General features: G+C 44.5%; 1 protein-coding gene across 1 annotated transcript in view; it reads right to left on the minus strand.

The window, feature by feature from the left end:
• Positions 1–397: 397 nt before the first annotated feature.
• Positions 398–20,691, minus strand: part of HS1BP3 (HCLS1 binding protein 3) — a 57,068-nt gene continuing 36,774 nt past the window's right edge. Inside the window, exon 7 of the mRNA XM_077311465.1 lies at positions 398–2,023. Coding sequence (XP_077167580.1) covers positions 1,780–2,023 — 244 coding nt within the window. The 3' untranslated portion in view covers positions 398–1,779. The remainder of the gene's footprint in view (positions 2,024–20,691) is intronic.

A 20,691-nucleotide genomic window follows, 5' to 3' on the forward strand; every position in this document is an offset into this window, starting at 1 on the left:
CCACTCCCCCCAGGACCTGGAAAGGATGGAGGCCCCCGGGAAGGGAACTCACTGGCAGGGGCAGCTCTCACGCAGCAGGGATCTGCAGCCCCTGAACCTCAGAGGGAAATGGAAGGAGGAGGGGGTGGTCAGGGGTGGCACCCAAGGCCTTTGCTCCTGTACAGACAGGCCACACCTTCTTCCACTCCTGATTGGCCACTTATGGTGCCCATCCTGCAGGCTGAACACAGGTGGCTGCTTTCTACTGACTCATACCTTTGTCATTCAAAGTCAGCTCTGACTGCTGTCATGCTGTCAGATTGCTGGGGATTGAACCTTTAAATAAACCAAATCCAACATCTGCTGCTCATCTGAGCTTAGTCCATCACATAACAGGGTGCAATTTGATACACAGAAATAGTTGTTGTACTTAATTTTAATAATGTATGATCATTTCATTCTGTCCATAACAAAATATTAACCACCGTACATAATAAACACGGTTATTGTAAAGTGCTTTAAATGCGGGGTTTCCCCATTCATTCAGCTCTATACTTTAAAGGCAACCAAGAAAAGTCTACAGGCTTGGCAAATATGGCTTAAGGTTCCATACAGGGAGATTGATTCTATAGGCCACAAACCCTCAAGTCGGAAGGAATAGAGAGACACAGGCCAGGTTCATAGAGAAGGTCACTTTAAAAAAATACCCACCCTGTGCCAAATCACCCACATTCAATTCAGCTCTTGAAAGATGATATGCCTGTTTCTTTACAAACTTACCCCCCTCCCCCTGGGTAGAAATGACATGCGTCTGTTATCAAGGAATAAAACCTTGTCACTGTCTCACAATGTTCACAGAATGGAAAAACGGATTTAGATGGCTTTGGGCTCACAGTCTCCTTGTTCTGATTTCCCAAAATGGGGACATGAGCTGCTTTGAGGGCAGCATCTTGAAAGCAACAGGCCTCCTAGCCTTATTAAAGATGGGGTGCCTCTCTCTGTACAAGTTACAAAGGCATCCAATGCCAGAATCTCACATCAGTCGGGATCAAGGCAACATGGAGAAGGGAGATTCCACGTTCCCCTTCTCTGCAGGGATGCATTTCTCAGGAAACCTCTGAAGGCACCAGAATGAAATTTTAGGTTTGAAAAAGGGACTGTTGACACCCTGCTGGTCATACGGATGCACTTGCATCCACATATCTTTGGGCCTTGTTCTCCTGCACCATAAATTGTCATCTGAACAACTGTAGTAAGCATAGATCAAGGAGAAGAATAAGCCAATAACAGCCATAGGATAGCTGGGGGCATTTATATTGCATGTTTTCCAGCATGTCCTTTCAAAAGGAAGAAGTACGCCTGTTTCAATTTTTGTTTAATCCATTATTTCCCAGACTATCACAAACCCACCCTTATTGTACGGTCTGTCCCCTTCATGCCATCTACCCTCCCAGCTGAGTCATCGGCTTGTGCAAAGCTCTGCTAAACTCATGTGGCCATCCCTTGATCATCAACCCAAGTGTAGAGAACTTTGCAGCACTTAATTTAAAACAATTCCTACCCGGTTCTTAAACCCCTCTTTAAAATGAGGAATCGTTGATTAATCCGTAATTGCTCAGCAGTAACAACACACTCCGTTCGTTAATTTACTGCTTTGTAGACCACCGACCAGAACATCTGGCAAAGGGACAACCCAAAACTCCCATGAAGACCTGTTGCTCCTGTTCAGCGGGCTGAGGGGAGATCTTCCTGAGAAAGGACCTCTCAAGGTTGAAGCAGTGCATCGACAGTAGAACAGCTTCAGAAAAGGCTTGGTTCTTCACTGCCCAGGGATTCGTTTTCCTGAATGTACTTGAGGATGTCCACCTCTCCCATGGTTTGTACCTTTGCTTCTGTTGGCTTGACCTTCGAGGCGGTGCATGCAGGGACCTTGGCATCCATTGTTGGCTTCTTTGGCACAGCTGGCTTAGGAGGCACCTGGGGCTTGGGTTTGGGCTTAGCCTTAGTGCTTAAGTTCCACATTTTCTCAAAATCCTCTTCCACTCTAAGGGGGGGGGGGAGAGAGATAAATTCAAAAGTTAACCGGCGGCACTTCTGTTGAATAACATGAGTTCAGAGCCGAGCTGTCATGAATGGCCACAAATCTGAGCCTTTATTTGATAAATTTAGAGACCGCCATTCATGGTAGTTTAAAATTCCATACAATAAATACAACACAAAAAGAAGAGAGGACAGAACGACAGGGGTGATAAAATTCAGGTACTGACCCCTTGTGGTGGTGGGAAGAGCCATCAAGTCAAACCAACTTATGGCAATCCTGTAGGGTTAAGGCAAGAAACATTCAAAGTTGGTTTGCCATGGCGTGCCTCCACCTTATAACCCTGGTATTCCTTGCAGATCTCCCAACCATCTTCAAGCCAGGGTGGACCCTGATTACCCTCTGAGATTTGACAATATCAGGCTAGCTTGGGCTATCCAGGTCAGGACTAATTCCTTAGATAGAATCATAGAAACATGGAGTTGGAAGGGGCCATACAGGCGAGGATCAGCCTCAAGTATCCATGATAAGTAACTGTCTAGATACTGCTTGAAGACTGCCAGTGAGGGGGAGCTCACCACCTCCTTAGGCAGCCTATTCCACTGTTGAACTACTCTGAATTTTTCTTTAATCTCTTCTCCAGACTGAACATTTCCAAGTCCCTCAGCCTTTCCCTCACAGGGCTAGGTCCCCAGGCTCCAGATCATCCTTGTTGCTCTCCTTTGTACCCTCTCAATTTTGTCCCCATTGTTTTAAAACATATATATGGTCCCAAAATGATAGGATTGGATTTAAAAAAGCAGAAAGGGCCATAGGCCTTAGCAGGCCGAGGAAAGAGGCCTCTAGTTGTCTCCCCTCTTACCCTGACATGCCTGTATCTAGGCCAATCACAAATATAATGGAGGGATGGGGAGGGTATAAAGAGCAACAAATCTGATCACCACTCAACTTTCTCCCAGTCACTACTTTATTTTACTACTTTGTCATTTCCTAGATTATGGATTTGTAAATTGTGCAGGTTTTGTAACTGGCTTGGAGTCATATTACAATAAATCTAAAATCTACTACTTTTAGTCTGTCCATCAGTCAATAACGGAAGTGAACCCGACCAGAGAAAAATTGGCAGAGAGGGAAGAAGAGAAAGTGGGGTATAACCCTTTTACGCTTTAGATCCATCCTGCCTTTACAGGGAATTGGAGCAGACATCTTTTAAAGATAGCGTTTCCACTATCAAATGGTCAGACCACAGGGGTGGCCAGGCTCACCAGAGATTTAGGAGGGATTTCTTCCCACTTGCCCATGCATGCTCATGTCAGAGAAAACATTCCATATCTACAAAAACAAGCCTGTTACTACTACGGAACGTACTCAAATGCAAGACCAGAACTTTCTCTCCCAAAAAGATGAGGCAGGTCCTCTAACCTTTGCATATAAGTTACAGTTATGCCCAGTAACACCCACAGTTCCTGTGTATAACCATTTTTTTAAGGCAGATTGTCTAATGTTCAGAGTCATCTTCCCTTTGAGAAGATGACTCTGGCCTTCAGGTCTTTGATGGGATTGTCAAGTTGATGTAATGCTGTTTGCAAGGACTTCATTCTCTTTTATGTTTGCACTAGAAGCTCTTTTACAGAATCCAATCCAATGTTTGGAAGGCGTGTCATTGGTCAACCTTGCTGGGCCTAAGGAGCCATGAGTCTGGTATCCATAATGCTGGCAGCTCTGGGTACAGAAATGCTGGGAGATTGAGGGGGGGGGGACAGAGCCTGAGTTGGGCCCAATTTGGGGAGAGGAGGGGACCTCAGGAGGGTGCAATGCTGCAGAGACTATCCTTCAAAACAGCCATTTTCTCCAGGAGAGACGACCCGTCAGCCAAAGGTGAATAAACAGAAAGAAATTTCCAAGCTGGCGATGGCGAAAAGTTTTATTCAGAACGAGTTCCTAGGTGTAAAACCTCGTTTTCGTATTTTACTTCCTCGGTAAACTTATTTCTGAATTGTTTTTTTTTCAGGGATACAAACAAAGTCTTCAACCTATACCTAATTCTTCTATTTTATATACCTTATATTTTATATTTTAAGTCATATAATTTGGGTCTATTAGTATCAAAGATCCATAAAGGTCACATCTTATAAATGCCTGGTCCATTTCCTAAAGCCACCCAATTAACTCATGGCCAAATTTCCTGCTTTTTTGGGGGGGGGTATTTGTGCTAAAAAGCAGGGGGAAATATTTTCAGTCAATAAATGACAGAAGAAAGGCCAGATATACATGAAATAAATAAAAGTGCTTAGAGCAACAAGGGTGCAAAGAATGTGATACGCTCACTTTACAACAGACAACATGGTCTGCACGAATGCCCCCAAAAGATGATTTCTGAGCATTGGTTTCCCGTGTTTGCTTCAGACTTTTATAGTGTGTTGTTTCCCCCAAAGCAGACGGGCACTGCCGTGACATCTGTTTACTCGAGCACTCGTAATCACGATCCATCACTTTGAGCACCTGCTATTTTAAAATTCACATATTTATAGAATTCTACGAGTCAAGAACAATTTAACAAGGCAGATGTTTACAGGTCTGCCGACTCCTTGTTAACACTGTGTATATGCGGAATTATATTCTTGGCACTTAGCGTATATGCAAAATAAACAGCTCTTATTATATGGCCTCCTTGGTATTCTGTTTGCAGTATTCTGCCTGCCCAATGTTGTTCTTTCTGAGTTCTCTAGGTAGGGCTGATTGCTTCATAACCAGACATGGAAAGGACATGGAGCTCATTTGTCCCACCCGTAGGACAGTGGGAACATCTGAGATGTTGTACTTGTGGCTTAACATGGTGGGTAAGAGCTACTGATCTGAGAAGGGAAAAGAAGAAGAGTTGGTTCTTATATGCCGTTTTTCTCTTTCCGAAGGAGTCTCAGAGCGGCTCACATTCACCTTCCCTTTCCTCTCCCCACAATAGACACCCTGTGAAGGAGGTGAGGCTGAGAGAGCCTTGATATTACTGAAGAGGAAGAAAAGTTGGTTCTTATATGCCGCTTTTCTCTACCTGAAGGAGTCTCAATGCAGCTTACAGTTGCCTTCCCTTTCCTCTCCCCACAACAGAAACCCTGCGAGGTGGGTGAGGCTGAGAGAGCCCTGATATTACTGCTCAGTCAGAAGAGCTTTATCAGTGCTGTGGCTGGCCTAAGGTCACCCAGCTGGCTACATGTGGGGAATCAAACCCGGATCGCCGGATTAGAAGTCCGCACTCCTAACTACCACACCAAGCTGGCTCAGAATAATCTGATACATGATGGTGGTTTTAATTGCTGAATGTTAAGAATTCAGAAGTGGGAGAAATATAGGATGAGAGGATGAGGTTAATAAACAAGCCTGGAAGGCATGGGAAGGGTGGGCGTGTCCACAGCTATGCTTTCCAACCATGTTCTGCATGATTGTGCCACTGCTAGGGTTTCTCGAAGCCTGAAGACAGTTTCCGAGGTTTCTCAATGGTGAAAAGGTTGAGAAAGGCTGGTATAGGCTCTTCCTCATTGGGAACTCCCCAAGCAGAGACCATTTGGCAGGGATGGTCCAGCTCTACATTTCCCACACAGAACACAGAAATGGATTACATGCCTAGACAAGGCCCCTATCAAATCTAGGATTCTGCACCAATGTATACTGCTCAGTATAGGGTATGAATAGTCTTTTGTGGCACAGAGTGGTAAGCGGCAGAAATGTTGGTTGAAGCTGTCTGTCCATGAGGTTGGGAGTTCGATCTCAGCAGCCGGCTCAAGGTCGACTCAGCCTTCCATCCTTCCGAGGTTGGTAAAATGAGTACCCAGCTTGCTGGGGGGTAAAACGGTAATGACTGGGGAAGGCCCTGGCAAACCACCCCGTATTGAGTCTGCCATGAAAACGCTGGAAGGCGTCACCCCAAGGGTCAGACATGACTCGGTGCTTGCACAGGGGATACCTTTACCTTAATAGGGTATGAACTTAAAGGTAAACCAAGGCTGAAAACCACAGGTGTGGCATGATTGTAACAGTCAATGGTGGTGTTTAGATAATGCTCACATCTGTTTGTGGAAGCCCATGTTGTGTAGTTGTTAAAGTGCTGGGCAAAGGTGTAGAAGACCCAGGTTTGAATCCTTGCTCAGCCATGGAAGCTGGCTGCCTGACGTCAGGCCAGTCACTCTATCAAGGCAGGATTCTGATGAAGTTACAGGTTTTCTTGCTGATCCTGCATGTTTTCGTGTAGTTGTGAGCTCAGGTTGGTTCATCTATTAGTCAAATCTGATTGGGAAAGAATTTTTTTTTTGCTTTAATTTTTGACAGTAAATTGAAGCAGTTCCAGAAATATGAGATTCATTGCCTTTTAATTGAGATGAACTGTCAAGTTTAGCCTTCTAATCTTGTTTGAAAAAAGTTAATGAGCACATAACGGATATATCTTTAGATGCGCCTGTTTGATTAGCTTATCCTTAGTTAAGAATCAATCATTTATCTACATGGTGATCATACAATTAAGTTAGAAAGATTTAGCATAAGATAGCTATTTTTCCATATAAATGTGTTGATGCAACACGCAAATCAGATTTCTTTGGACAGAATTCCAAGAAGATATTAGGTGAGATTTCTGCTTGCATGCGTGACTTGGTCCATTAAAAAAAATCCTAAAAGCATTTTAAGCTAACAATCTGAAATCCAGTTTGCTTTATATATTTTATTATTATTATTACTCAAGTATGGTTCAGAAATGCTAGAAGACCTGATTTTGTTAGCATTTGTTTCTGCAGAGCCAGGTTCAATTCTGCACTCCCCGACATGCGGCCAGCTGGGTGACCTTAGGCTTCCCACAGCACTGATAAAACTGTTCTGACCGAATAGGGCTCTCTCAGCCTCACCCACCTGTTGTGGGGAGAGGAAAGGGAAGGTGATTGTAAGCCACTTTGAGACTCCTTCGGGTAGAGAAAAGCGGCATATAAGAACCAACTCTTCCTCTTCTTCTTTGCATTTTCTAATATCTCATAAAGAGTAAAAATTAGTAACTCTCTGAATGTTTTTAGCCTGGTTTACTGGTGAAAGGGGAAAGAACAGAATTAATCAATCTGTACTTATCAGAATTAAGGCCTGCAAACAACTTTATCTGATAGATCCTGGAGATATTTGGGGCCAAAATACCTTAAACCATTAAAAGGACCATTCTTAGGGGATTAATTGGTCCAGATTCTTTAACTGAATGCGCAAGTGTATTATCTTGTTATACCATCTCAGCCTAACTTACTTCATAGGATGTTTGTTGTGAAATTAAAATGGGGAAAGGGAGAACATGGTTCTAAGCTGCTTTGGAAGAAGAAAAGCTGGTTTAGAGAATTAAATAATGTTTGTGGTATAAACCCAGAAGAAAATGAAGGAAATAACTGAAACAAATCAGGGCCTTGGGAGACACAACATTTGACGTAGGTACATTTAGAACAGACTCCTAAATCGTGTGCCCGTCCGGTAATTCCTAGATCTGTTGACACAGTAAACCCATGAGGAGGTAAAAGGGTGAAGTGTCATTCCCACAGAGCACTTTCCCTCAACCAGTTGTTGCTATTCTGATTTCAGTGACTCAAAAGTTGAGCTATAAAACAATATAACATTTTAACAATTATTTATTAAAGTGCACCAATATTAGGTTAAAAACAAAGACCATATTTAAAAACTATACAGATCTAACTGCACATGAACAGACCGAACGTGTTTCAACCCTACTGGGTCTTCCTCAGTGGTCAATAATATTAAATAATGCACTCCTATCTAAAACCAATTATGAAGTAGAGCTGAAGGGTCAAGGGAAATCTGTTCATTGTAGCCCCAACAAATACTGGTATAGTGTTTCTTTTTGGAGCCTCACCTTCTAAGACGGTGGTCCCCAAGCACCGGGCCGCGGCTCCCTCTCCCCGCCGCCCCCCACAGTAAGAAATTTCCCAGGCCACAAGCAAATCGGCTGCAAAAGCAGCCGATTAGCTTGCGGCTCAGCAAGCTTCTTTTTGTGGGGGGGGGCGAGAGGGAAGCACGGCTGCGCATGCACGGCATGCGCGGTTGCCCTCCCCACCGCGGCCGGTCCGCAGCCTTAAAAAGGTTGCGGACCACTGTTCTAAGATATGTAATATCTCGAAACACCACTCTCAGCTATTGTTTTACTCTGCATAGAGCAGGGGTAGTCAAACTGCGGACCTCCAGATGTCCATGGACTACAATTCCCATGAGCCCCTGCCAGCGAATGACTACTGCTGGCATAGAGAGTGCATCTCATGTGTGACAGGGAAAAACTAATCTGACAACACTGACTTTGACAGACCAAGGGCCATGTTAAGTGTGGCAGGGCCCCTGCCTCATTGACAGGCATACTGTCTTCTATAACCAATGGCACCCCACAATAGTCTAGGCTTAAGCTAAAGCCAAGACAACACTGCTAGGGTCGGCCAAGCCAGGCCAGACTCCATCTCTGCCTTAGGTTTGGAATGACAGCCTTTGCCTGACCCAGAGGTGCCTCTGGACTCAAGCTTGCATCAGCTCACCCCCCCCCCCATTGTATTTCTAAGGGAGTGGACTGGCTTCCTCCTGTTTGCCTAAGGGCTCCTAGGAAAATCCTTTGTCTTGCAACATTTTTCACACTTGGCCCCTCTGCCAGGGGAAATCTCCTCCCCACATCCTGCCAGCTAGACCTGATAGCTACCTTTATCCAAATCCATTTACAGCCATCCCCCCACTTGGCCAGGTATTGTCCTAATCTCTGGGGACCCTGGAAACTTCCAGCACATGCTTACCTGAGCCTTGTCACATAGCCCCCTTCCCAAAATCCTATAAAAACTGTGGCTTCACACAGCCACTCTGAGTGTCTTCCAACCCGGGACCTCCCACGCTGGTTCGTGCTTCTTCCTCTGACCCACCACTCCTCAGACAGGTAACTATCAAGCCTTCCACTCTTCCTCCCCCTTCTCTATATGACTGCTTGTACGTGTGTTAGCTATTTGTGTGTCTTTTTGTTATTTTCCTTTCAATAAAAGCTTATATTAATATTTTACCATTTACATCTGTGTTTGCCTTGAGTTCCTACGGGTTCAATCGACCCTCGTATACAAAGGTAACGATCCGATAACGCTAAGTTACCCCCCTCTCGCAGCATTTGAGCTAATATTCCCCACAAGCTCAAAGATACGTGTTTTTAGGACACGTGTCCAAGCAATTTGGGTAACAGATTATGGTGGATCTCGCGGGCAATTGCCCCAGGCTTACTCGGGAGTAAAGTGGACGCACGGCACTCTCCAGTAACCCGGACGTAAGGGGAAAAGCCCGTTTGAACTCTTGGCATAAGTGTGTGAATGTGCTCTTGGAAGTGTGCTTTCTAAAAGGGTTGGCCTCTCTCTCTCTTTTCTACCCTTTTACTATTGTTTTGCTCCTGCTGGAGATTAGTTTCCTTTAAGGCTAGGAACACCGAAGCAAGGTTTTCTTAGGCTTAGACGGGCGGGTGGACGACACGCACCCAACAACTAGGGATTAGCCAAGCGTAGGAAGGCGTTAGGCAAAATTCCTCTTAGCTGTAGGAAGGACCAGGAAAATCCCCCTACTGCTAAAATCTGTGCAAGCAGAGTCGCTCTCTGTAGCACAAAACTGCCCTGCGGCCGCAGGAGTTGGAGTTTCGAGTGTCGGGAGTGGCACGAGAACTCAAGCGGGCTTTGCGAAGCTCAGATGATCCAGGTTTTGGTAATTTTCCCCGTGTTCAGGAAAGCCAGGGCGATCCTAACCGAATAAATTAGCCGGTACCCTCAGGTTTTCTTGGTAGTTTTGTCCCTGAATCGAGAGAGCCCCGGCCATCTCGGTATAAAATAAGAAAACTAGCCAAACCCCGTAAGGACGTGCCTTGACGGGAGCCCTTCCCCCTTTTCCCCTTGCCGCTTTGAAGGATATAGAAGCCGCAAGAAAATCCCCCAGTGATCTCTTCCCTAAAAATACCTTCAGGTTTTCGGTGGTTTTCCCGAGGATCAAGTGCGCTCCGGCAACCTTGATTGGAAAAATCAGCCATCCTCTTGGTTTTTCGGTAGTTTTTGCCCTGAACTGAGAAGAGCCCCGGCCATTCTCAGCCAAAAACAAACTAGCCACACCCGTGAGAGGTTAAACTCCACGGGATCCTTTTCCCTCTCTCCCCTGCTGTTCAAGAGACGAGCAGCGGCTGCCCCTAAACTCATCCCCTCTGTGCTTGCTTGCCCAGCGACAAGAAGCCAGAAAACCAAGCCCCGTCCCCTTTAAGATCTTGGAAATTAATAGGAAGAAATGGCATCCAGATTCAATTTGACTAGCCTGATTGCCCGTAAGGAACCGGCAGACAGATTGACACTCTGGGTGACCAAGAAGGGCGGCCGGAACCCCTGGCGCCCGGGAGCTTTTAAAAGCTCTAACCCCCTGGAAACCCTTACCGAGGCTTTCCAAGAATGGTGTAACACCAGGAAGCTCGGGGGTGGCAGTAAGGACTCTTATGCCACTTGGGGTATGTTTGTTGCACTTCAGGACAGTGTAGCCCAGATTGCTGAGCTGCAACATGCCCTAGAGGAGAAGGATGCCCTAGTGAAGGAGCAGGTAGCTCAGCTGACTGACCGTCTCGAACAACGGGAGGCCCAGTTAGCTGATCTCCTGGAACAGCGTGAGGCTCATGTCATCCACCTCTCCGAGATGGAGGACATGAGAACTGAGCGCTTGAGTGCACGGGTGGAGAAGGCTCATCAGCTTCAGACCATCCAGGAACTAGAAAGTCAGCTCCAAGCCACAAGGCAAAGAGCTAAGGTAGCAGAGGCTCACATTATCGAGCTAGAAGCAGAGCAAGTTAAGATCAAGGGAGCTGCACAGTTCCTAGTGGAGAACAATGTGGCCAAGCATGCTCAAGTAAGCCATGAGGCATGCCATAGAAAAATGCAGCAACTTGAAAAGCAGTTAGAGCTCCAGAGGGCTCTAGTTGCCACAATTCATCCAGAGACTCTTCCCCTTCTACCTTCTGAGCCTCTGCCAGAAGAAATAACCCCCAAAATGTTCATAGAACCCCGAGGGGAAAATTCAGCTCCCTTCCACCCAGTTCTAGTTACAACCCCTGCAGATAGAACTGAGAGGCAGGAAATCCAGAAACAGCTCCCCATTGCAGGCCAGCTTAGAGAATCAGGTACTCTTGAATTTCCCACTAACCAGGACTCCAAAAATTTAAACATTCAGGCAAACAGTGGTCTCCACTCTCAGTACAGGATCAAGAGGGAGAACCGCTTTAATCAGAATCACCCCAATTCTAATAGGAATAGAGACAATCGCTCCCTGCAGCCACCTAATGGCTGGAGCAAACAAAAGCCAGGAGAAAGGAGTAAGCCACTAAATGGTTTCCCTTCAAATAATTTTCCCCCAAATACTCTCAAACCTAAATACTTCCAGAATAGAAATTCTGCCCATCAGCAGCGCAATAAAAGAATCAGTAACAGGGCTTTTCTATGGCGGGAACTTAGAAATACTGGAGCAGACATGTCCCAGTATCATGACCAACCAACATCTGTACTCATGTTTGGTTTTGTAAAGGCCATTAGAGAGAAAAGGAACAGAGGCAGATGTGAGCTACAGAAAACTAGCCCCATAGAAATTTCTTCTCAATCCCCTAAGGACTGGCAGAAGGAAATAGAGAAATTTAAAACTCTTACCCAGAAACAAGATTTAGAAATTAAGGATCTTAATGAGAAAAACAAGGAATTCCAGGGTGAACTTTTAAATGTAAAAACCCATTTGCAAAACGTACTGGATTTCCAAAGCCATGCAGATAATAAATTGAAAAGAAAATACAGCAGATCCAGTAACCCAGCTTCACCTCTTGTCTTTAAAGAAGAGGAAATATTCTCAGTTCCCCCATCACAGAGTCAGGAAGGAAACCCTGCCTCTGAACCTGTACAGAGTTCCAAAATGCAAGGTGACAACCATTATTTTAACAGGGAAGAATTTGTTGCAAGGACAACATTCCTTTTCAATGTTCTCTTAGCTTCCCTCCTCCCAGTAAATGTTGCAAGCAAATTTAACAGATTCAATGATATACACAGGAAAAATAATGGTTCAACATGCGTGCTTCAATTTTTACTTTAAAATTTTCAAATTTTAAATTTGGCTGCAATTGGTAGAGCCTCCAGCTATAGTTGCAGTCACACTGAAACAGCCACTATTTTGCAATCTTAAAACAGACTCTCTTTGTCTAACTGCCTTTCTAGGCACTCAGCCCCATGACTCATGCCTTGCTCTCCCCCATCCAGGCAACTAATCCACATAACAAAGGACTGAAAGTATTCTTTCTTCCCAAATCAGGAAGAAGATTTGTTTCTTTAAAGACCTCAGAGAGAATCTAAGGGGGGGGGAGAGTACAGTAAAATAGTTCTGTTCTAAAATATGTTTTGTTTTAGTTTTTATTTTAAGACAATTTTGGCTGCTTTTACTATTTGAAATATTTTATCTTTGAGAAAAAGCATTCCCTCCATAGTTTTTCCCTCTGATATTTTTACTTCCTATTTCAAATTTTAATTGGCAGTTAACATTTTTTTTCCTCTTTGCATAAGACAATTTTGTTTAAAAATCTGTTTTTGCAATTTTGTTTTTGTTTTGAATATGTTTTGAAACAGCTTCATACAGACCTTTCATTTGGGTACTCAGGCTTCCACTCAGCCTGACTCCTATGAAAAGGCACTCTGTGTATGTACAGAGGAACAGTCTTTCCTCCTTAAAAACACAATTCTTTTGACACATTATTGTGTAATGGGACTCTTCATGTTCTCCTCATTCATTCTTTCCCACTCATATCCTCAGCAGTACTCCAATAGATGTATCTTTTTAAAGAAGCAATTGGCATCCAATCAGCCTGGCCTACAAGCAAGCAGATCTCAATCTGAAAAACAAGTTTCTATTCCTCAACCCTTGAATTTTCTTTGAAGTTATTGGTTTTATTCATTTTTATAAGAAAACCTTTGCTTTTAGATTTGTGCTTATGTGCTCTAACTTTTTAGATTGCTTATGTCAATCCACAATATTTTGCAAATTCTTTTGCCATGTTTTTGAGTCCTCTTTTAATTAGGAGTCCTCTCTTGTGCTCTTTATAGCAAGATCTTTATAGATCACAATCAAAGTTTTGTTTTTGAAGCTTTCTTTTTGTGTTTTGATTTATCTTATGTTCCTTATAGAGAAAAATCTGTAGAAAAATTCTGCTTATGCTTTTAACCTATTGCACATCAGAGCATCTATTTCTTTTTGTGTTTATTAACTGGGAAGCAATTGACCAGATTCTATCTAGCAATTCTCCTTTTTTCCCCTCATATATATATGTGTGTATTTGAGCTGCTAATCTATTCATTCATAGACCATTTGCAACATGTTTGCAGGAACCTTTAACTTTGGCTCTTTGATTCTTTTTCTGAATGCTTCTTTTTACACAACAGTGCAGAAGGTCAGTAGACCTAGTCTCCTTCTTCCAGGACTTCCAGGACTTTCTCTCCTCTTGTGTATTTCTACAAAGCATCTTGCTTCAGTCACCCATAGTAATCTATCAGTTTTCTCTCAAATTCCCAAACTCACCAGGAGTTTGGCATCCTCCTTCCCTTGTCTTATGATTGCACTCTAATCTCCCTCTCCCTCCCTGGAGATGGCATCTAGCTCCTCTTAAATTCTATTTTCAGTCTCTGTAAGGTAATGCTGGGCACCCACCACAGTAGATCTTTTTGACAGTCACTTATGGGGGCACCCCTCTGCTCCAATCTTTCATTTGAGTTCATTGTCTTCAAAGCTCTAAATTTTTGAGTATTTTCCCTAATCTGTATATCCATCAGGCTGTGTGCCTACTTGAGCCCAGTCTCAACAGACTTTGCAGCATCACTCTTAGCAGCTGCACACACTTCTCCATTAAACTTTTGTCAATCTTTGTCCCTCTCTCAATTGGGTGTCTCCCCTTTGAGCTCTTCAGCTCCACTGTGCTGTTGATGCCCTGGGCCGCTCAAATATTCTTGCAACCCACGTCTGCCAAGTCTGCCCTAAGGAGGCTCCAGGCTTGTGCATCATAACCAATTCTTGATGGTCCTGCCTGTATGCTGTTCCTGCTTGCCAACCTCCAGACCTGACCTGGTCAAGATGACAGCGATCCTCTGCCTGCGTTTGCTATGGATGTGTTCCTGTGGTCATGACCTGCTGCTCTGCGCTTTCTGCCCCAGCCCACCTGCTGGTGAACTTCTGATGCTTGCTGTTTACCTCAGCTCCTGCTCTATGAAGCCTCACTGCCCAGCCTGCCTGCTGTTTCTTCTATGTGCAATCTCTGACCCTGCATATCCTTTGACGCCCTGGATTAGTGCCTTCACTGCCTCTTCCCCTGCCATTTCAGTCACGAGGGGGGGAAGAAGATCAACTTGCAAGCTAACCCGGACCTGCACACATCTCCAGCTATTTGCTTGTTGCCACAATCTCTTGCCAGTGGCTCTCTCATAAAATGGATCCTCGCCAAAGTTGCTTTTTACCCCCATGGAGGAACCTCCTTCACCATTCTATGTGTTTGCAAACATCACCCAGCAATGTCTTATACATATATGCATATATATATCAACATCTTCAACTGCTGAACCAGTTGCTCATCTTCATCCATCCTCATGTTCAACTATTCAAGGAATCTCCAGCTTCACTCCCACCTTTACCAATTGGACAAGGGGGGGAGGAAGTTTTTCAAACTGTATTGTCTGTATTCCAAATTGTATTGTGCCCTGTATTTCAACTCACTGTCTATTGCATTGTGCCTGTATCAGTTTTAAATAGTTTGCTAGTTTATGTATATAATTTTTGCTAAATTGCTTAGCTTTATCTTGTTCTTATTGCATTGCTTATTAGAAGTCATTGCTAAGTTCATTGTCTAACTTTTTAGTTTCTACCACTTTCTGCCTGCTTCATAGTAATTGCTTGATATTCATTGCCAGCATTTTTAGGATTGCCTAGTGCTCGCATTCTAAAATATTGCTCAGGTACTGCCCACAGTTTCCTGCCTGCATAGAATTTGGTTTTCACTGCATTTGCTTTTTGTCTGTTGTTTGCTAGATTGCCTCGCTCAACGTATTAGTCTGCATTGGTTCATTGCTTTATTCATATGGTGGAGACCTCACGCTTAGCTAGTTCATAGTTCATGTATGTTACATTTAGTTTTGAGTGGTTGTGGTAAAGAGGAATGGCAACTTCACAGCTTTCCTTAAGTCACCCAAACCCCTCCTAAATGTGTTTTGTTTTTAATTTGGCTTAAGTTTTTGTAGTGGCAGAAGATGGCCCCACTTTTCTCTCTGAATTTCTAGTCTGAATTTCAATCTTTGCCGCCACTAACGCATTATACATTGGTCTGGAGCGAATAAATGGAAATAAAATTCGCTCCAGAGGGGGGGATTGTTAAGTGTGGCAGGGCCCCTGCCTCATTGACAGGCATACTGTCTTCTATAACCAATGGCACCCCACAATAGTCTAGGCTTAAGCTAAAGCCAAGACAACACTGCTAGGGTCGGCCAAGCCAGGCCAGACTCCATCTCTGCCTTAGGTTTGGAATGACAGCCTTTGCCTGACCCAGAGGTGCCTCTGGACTCAAGCTTGCATCAGCTCACCCCCCCCCCCCATTGTATTTCTAAGGGAGTGGACTGGCTTCCTCCTGTTTGCCTAAGGGCTCCTAGGAAAATCCTTTGTCTTGCAACATTTTTCACACTTGGCCCCTCTGCCAGGGGAAATCTCCTCCCCACATCCTGCCAGCTAGACCTGATAGCTACCTTTATCCAAATCCATTTACAGCCATCCCCCCACTTGGCCAGGTATTGTCCTAATCTCTGGGGACCCTGGAAACTTCCAGCACATGCTTACCTGAGCCTTGTCACATAGCCCCCTTCCCAAAATCCTATAAAAACTGTGGCTTCACACAGCCACTCTGAGTGTCTTCCAACCCGGGACCTCCCACGCTGGTTCGTGCTTCTTCCTCTGACCCACCACTCCTCAGACAGGTAACTATCAAGCCTTCCACTCTTCCTCCCCCTTCTCTATATGACTGCTTGTACGTGTGTTAGCTATTTGTGTGTCTTTTTGTTATTTTCCTTTCAATAAAAGCTTATATTAATATTTTACCATTTACATCTGTGTTTGCCTTGAGTTCCTACGGGTTCAATCGACCCTCGTATACAAAGGTAACGATCCGATAACGCTAAGTTACCCCCCTCTCGCAGCATTTGAGCTAATATTCCCCACAAGCTCAAAGATACGTGTTTTTAGGACACGTGTCCAAGCAATTTGGGTAACAGCCAGATTCAGTAAAAGGCAGCTTCATGAAACATGAAGAGAGAGCAAAAGACCTGTGCCCCTCACATTACATTGTCTCACATTACATTGGGGAAAGGGAGGAAGAGGATCAGAAAAAGGCCATGACAGAAGTGCAGAAGCAGTGGTGTTTCACATTCTCATCTCTTCACTGAAGGTGTGTCCCATGGTGGCAACACGTCAAACCAGATGGACATGTATGGTTGCCAAGTCCCTGGGTCCGAGAAGGGGTTTCCCAATTCCCGGATACACCTCACCCCCCCCACTCTCTCCCAACTTTCCCCAAACTAGAAGAATGCCACATTTTAACACAATGTGCTGATGTCACCCTGAAGTAATGTCAGCATGTTGGGGTCATGGGGGGGGGGATGCTCTGGTTTGCGGCAAAACTCTATGGATAGAAGCAAAATTCTACCATAGAGTTTTGCCTAAAAGCCAGAGTGGCGCCCCCAACATCTCTTACATGCCATATCCTTTCTGGGTAAGATTGCATCATTCCTTCCCACTCCAAGAAAGTGCCCCCCATTTCCTGCTAGCAGCACCTATGGACATGGCTTATAGGTATATGTGTGTAAAACATCATCTCTAAGTTAGGCCCTCTGGTAAATGTGGAACTAAGAAGCCATTTCCTTGTTTTGGCAAGCTAATATGCCATTAGCATGCCTAGCAACAAGCGTATTTCATGGACAGCCAGGGAAACAAATCAGCCTAGCAACCATCTTTAGAAATCTTCACCCACTTGGAAAGAGAACGTCTAAATTTCTTGTTAATAAGGTCACCTGGAGCAAAGAAATCCACTTGCTGGTGTGTTTTTTTTCTTTTTCTTTTAAACACTTTACGTTCTGTTTAAAAAGGAAGAACTCTGTTTGAAATTCTTGTCATAATACTGCAACATTCCAACCGCTAATGGAAAACATTTATACCTTCTAAATAGATCACATAAGCAGGAATGGGAGGTGGGTCAAATGCCAGTTCCGAAAAATAAGAGTGCTAAATAGGTATGGTAACACGGAACGACCGTAGGAAAAGAAATAAGATCTAAGTGGTTTTGCATAACAGTGTGAAAGCGTTAAAAAATAAAATGTTAAATCCTTATTGGAACAAAATGATTGCAACATATGCAAGCATTCGAAAACGAAAGCTAATTAAACAATCATCACCTCTATCGTAAGCAAACAACAAAGGATTTCCATGGAAATGTAATAAATAAATATGCTTATCCAATACATTAGCCATCACTTTTCACAATTAAAGACCTTTGCAAATGACTCCTGAGCTTGCAGCCTGTCATCCTCAGTTCCCTTCCCCTCCAAGGTGCCACATGGCCAAGGGACTCACACTGACTGATCCAGAGTGCTGTAGTGGGAAGAGCATCATCCCAGACTCTGGGAAACCTGACCTTCAATCCCAAGTCTATAAAGAAGTTTGCTGGGTGACTTTGAGTCAGAAACTCTCTCTCAGCCTGGGAAAGGGAGAGCCATGTGCTTCAGATTTCTGGTTCCTGACTATTTAATGGAACAAAGTTGGTCAGCTTGCCCTTTGGTGCTTTCATCCCCGGTGCACTCTGATGTTTTTTTTTAATTCTTCTTTCCATTTTACAAATTATGTTTAGATTAGCACTCTGCCTGCCTCCTCACACCTTTGCAGGGCTGGATGCCATGGCAACAAGCAAGAAAGCCATTTAAGCACAGATATCGGTAAACAGGTCACCTTGGGGGGGGGGGGGAGATCCATTCAAGTTTCTGGCCGCAAATGTTATCCTGTAATTTTTTAAAAACAATTAAATCTGTAAGTGCTGGTGAAAAGCAAACAAAAAGAGTGGCAATTGCACTGGAAAAGCTAACAGATGTAATGTATGAAAAGATAAAACGCATTTGACTGCAGTCCCAAAAGTAAATATTTTCCCAGCCGTGTCCTTATGCTGTCACGGCAGCATTGCAGGTCTTAAGGGCTCAACCACGTCCATGTGAAGAAGGAGTTACATCTCATGCTTAAAAAAAGAAATGCTAGATAAAAGGCACAAGAAGGACCCAATTCAGATTGACCTCAGAGCCTAGGAGAAAGGGTAGAACATCTTCACCCTGTTTGCAAAGGCTCATGGGAATTGTAGTCTGTGGACAGCCGGAGAGCCGTAACTTAGCCCCTCCTCTTCTAGTGGCTGATTTTCCCCCTCGCCTCGCAGGGCCTGCTCTGGCAGCAATCTCCCATCATGCCCTTTAATACAGCCCAGCCAACTGCCTGCTGGCCCACCAGCTGCTCTCTTGGCAGCTGGGGAAGGCAATTCTTCTTCCCTCCTCACTACCTGCAGCTTTTGAACACACCAGCACACCTATCTGTATGCATTCCTTCCAGGCCTCTTGCTTATCTCCGCTGCCGTTTTTGGTGACAGGTGCCAAGGCAATGAAAACGGCATCTATCTCTCGTGACAAGGAGAAATCGTGCAAGAGATTTCTGAAAGAAGCCCTTAAGGCAGTGGTTCTCGACCTTCCTAATGCCACGACCCTTTAATACAGTCCCTCCTGTTGTGCTGACCCCCAACCATAAAACTATGCAAGGGTTCTTGCACAGAAATTAAACCGAAACTGACCAATGGCGTGAAGATCCATTGTTCATGATTACAGTATTTGCTGGCATATAAGACTACTTTCCCCCCCTGAAAAACACGCCTCCAAATGTGTGTGGGGGGGGTCATCCTATACGCCGGGTGCACTTCAGTTGGGATAGACATAGCTGCCCATAGTGGCCCATAGTGCTGTAATGTAATGTAACAAACTCTATATTTTGAGTGGAAATGTTGGGGGGGGGGTCATCTTATACGCCCAGTCGTCTTATACGCTGGCAAATACGGTATATTTAAATTGGTTATAAGTTGTATATAAATTGGCAGGCGCCTGCAGAAGGTGCGGCAGCAGTGGTTGTGCCTCCCCTCCCCCTCCCCGGCCAAGCTGCTCGCCCTGCTGTGACCCCTGTGAAAGGGTTGTTCAACCCCCAAAGAGGTCCCGACCCCCAGGTTGAGAACCACTGTGTTAAGGACACACGCGGCTCGCTGTGCTGTTTTTAGAGAAGTTGGCAGAGTTATTTCTCTAACTCCCAAATCAAGGCAATGGTAACAGGAAGGGGACAACTGCTACTTCCCCTGCTACCATCGTCCCTTGCTGAGGGCCAGGGATTTGGGAGTTTCTAGATTTTCTTTTAGTTCACTGCTGCTCGTTTGAATGATGTTGTTTGTCCTCATTATCTTTTGTTTTCTTCCTTGCATGTCCACTAGACACTTTTTCAAAGTGACACAATCGCATCAATAAGGTCTCCTCAACCAGTCAATACCACTGCCCAAGGAGCAGCGTGAATTTGGCTTGCTTTTGACAGACAGGTGTTTTTGAAGCAGCCTCCTTGGTGAACTGATTAATTCTGCACATGGAAACTCTATTGCCAAGATAGCTAACGAAGCAAGCCAATCGATCCCATCTTTATTTGAATAAAGAAATCTCCCTGACCTTTGCATATATTCCACCTTAACGGGATCTATCTATTGAACTGTCAGGACAGATATGCAAAATTGATCCATTCCTTGCAGGAGGAAAGGTTTGGGGGCAGTTTCAAATAAGGGGCCTTTATCTTTTCACAGGCTCTGTCTCCTTTTTGCCTGGACATTTTATGAGAACTTCTTGCTGTCCTTCCAGGTTTACTGTTAACAGGTGATCTTAACAGTGAATCTTCTCTGCTGCTGCCATTTCTCTCCACGTTTTTTTCTCCGGAAGAGAAATGTTGGTCAGGGACTTGGAAGAGCTAGGTGGAAATCCCAACTCAGCCATGAAACTCACTGGGTGATCAAACTCTCTCAGCTTATCCAGCCTTGATGAGTTGCTTTGAGGATAAAATGGAGGGAAGGAGAATTGGGCACACCATTTTGAACTCCTTCAAGGGAAAGCAGGATAAAAATATGATAGAAAAATGGCAACCCCGATCCTGAATAGCTAAAGCAGCCTTTCTCAATTTTATTCACCACTGAGAAACCTCTGAAACGTTCTTCAAGGCTTTGAGAAACTCCAGAAGTGGGACAATCAGCAGAATATGGTTGGGAAGCATAGCTGCGTACATGCCCACCTGTGCACCCACCCAAGACTGGTCCCCTTCCCACCCCCTCCAGGCCCATCAATGGCCATTTTAGGTGGGGTTGACATGACCATATACGGTCATATCACCAGATATGTGTTTAACAAATTGGATGGATGGATGGATGGATGGATGGATGGATGGATGGATGATTCACTCCCTCACAAACCCCTGGTTGAGAAAGCCAGACCTAAAGACATAGAAAACCTGGC

Source organism: Paroedura picta, chromosome 1 (assembly GCF_049243985.1).
Source record: "Paroedura picta isolate Pp20150507F chromosome 1, Ppicta_v3.0, whole genome shotgun sequence".
In the NCBI taxonomy this organism is placed as follows: domain Eukaryota; kingdom Metazoa; phylum Chordata; class Lepidosauria; order Squamata; family Gekkonidae; genus Paroedura; species Paroedura picta.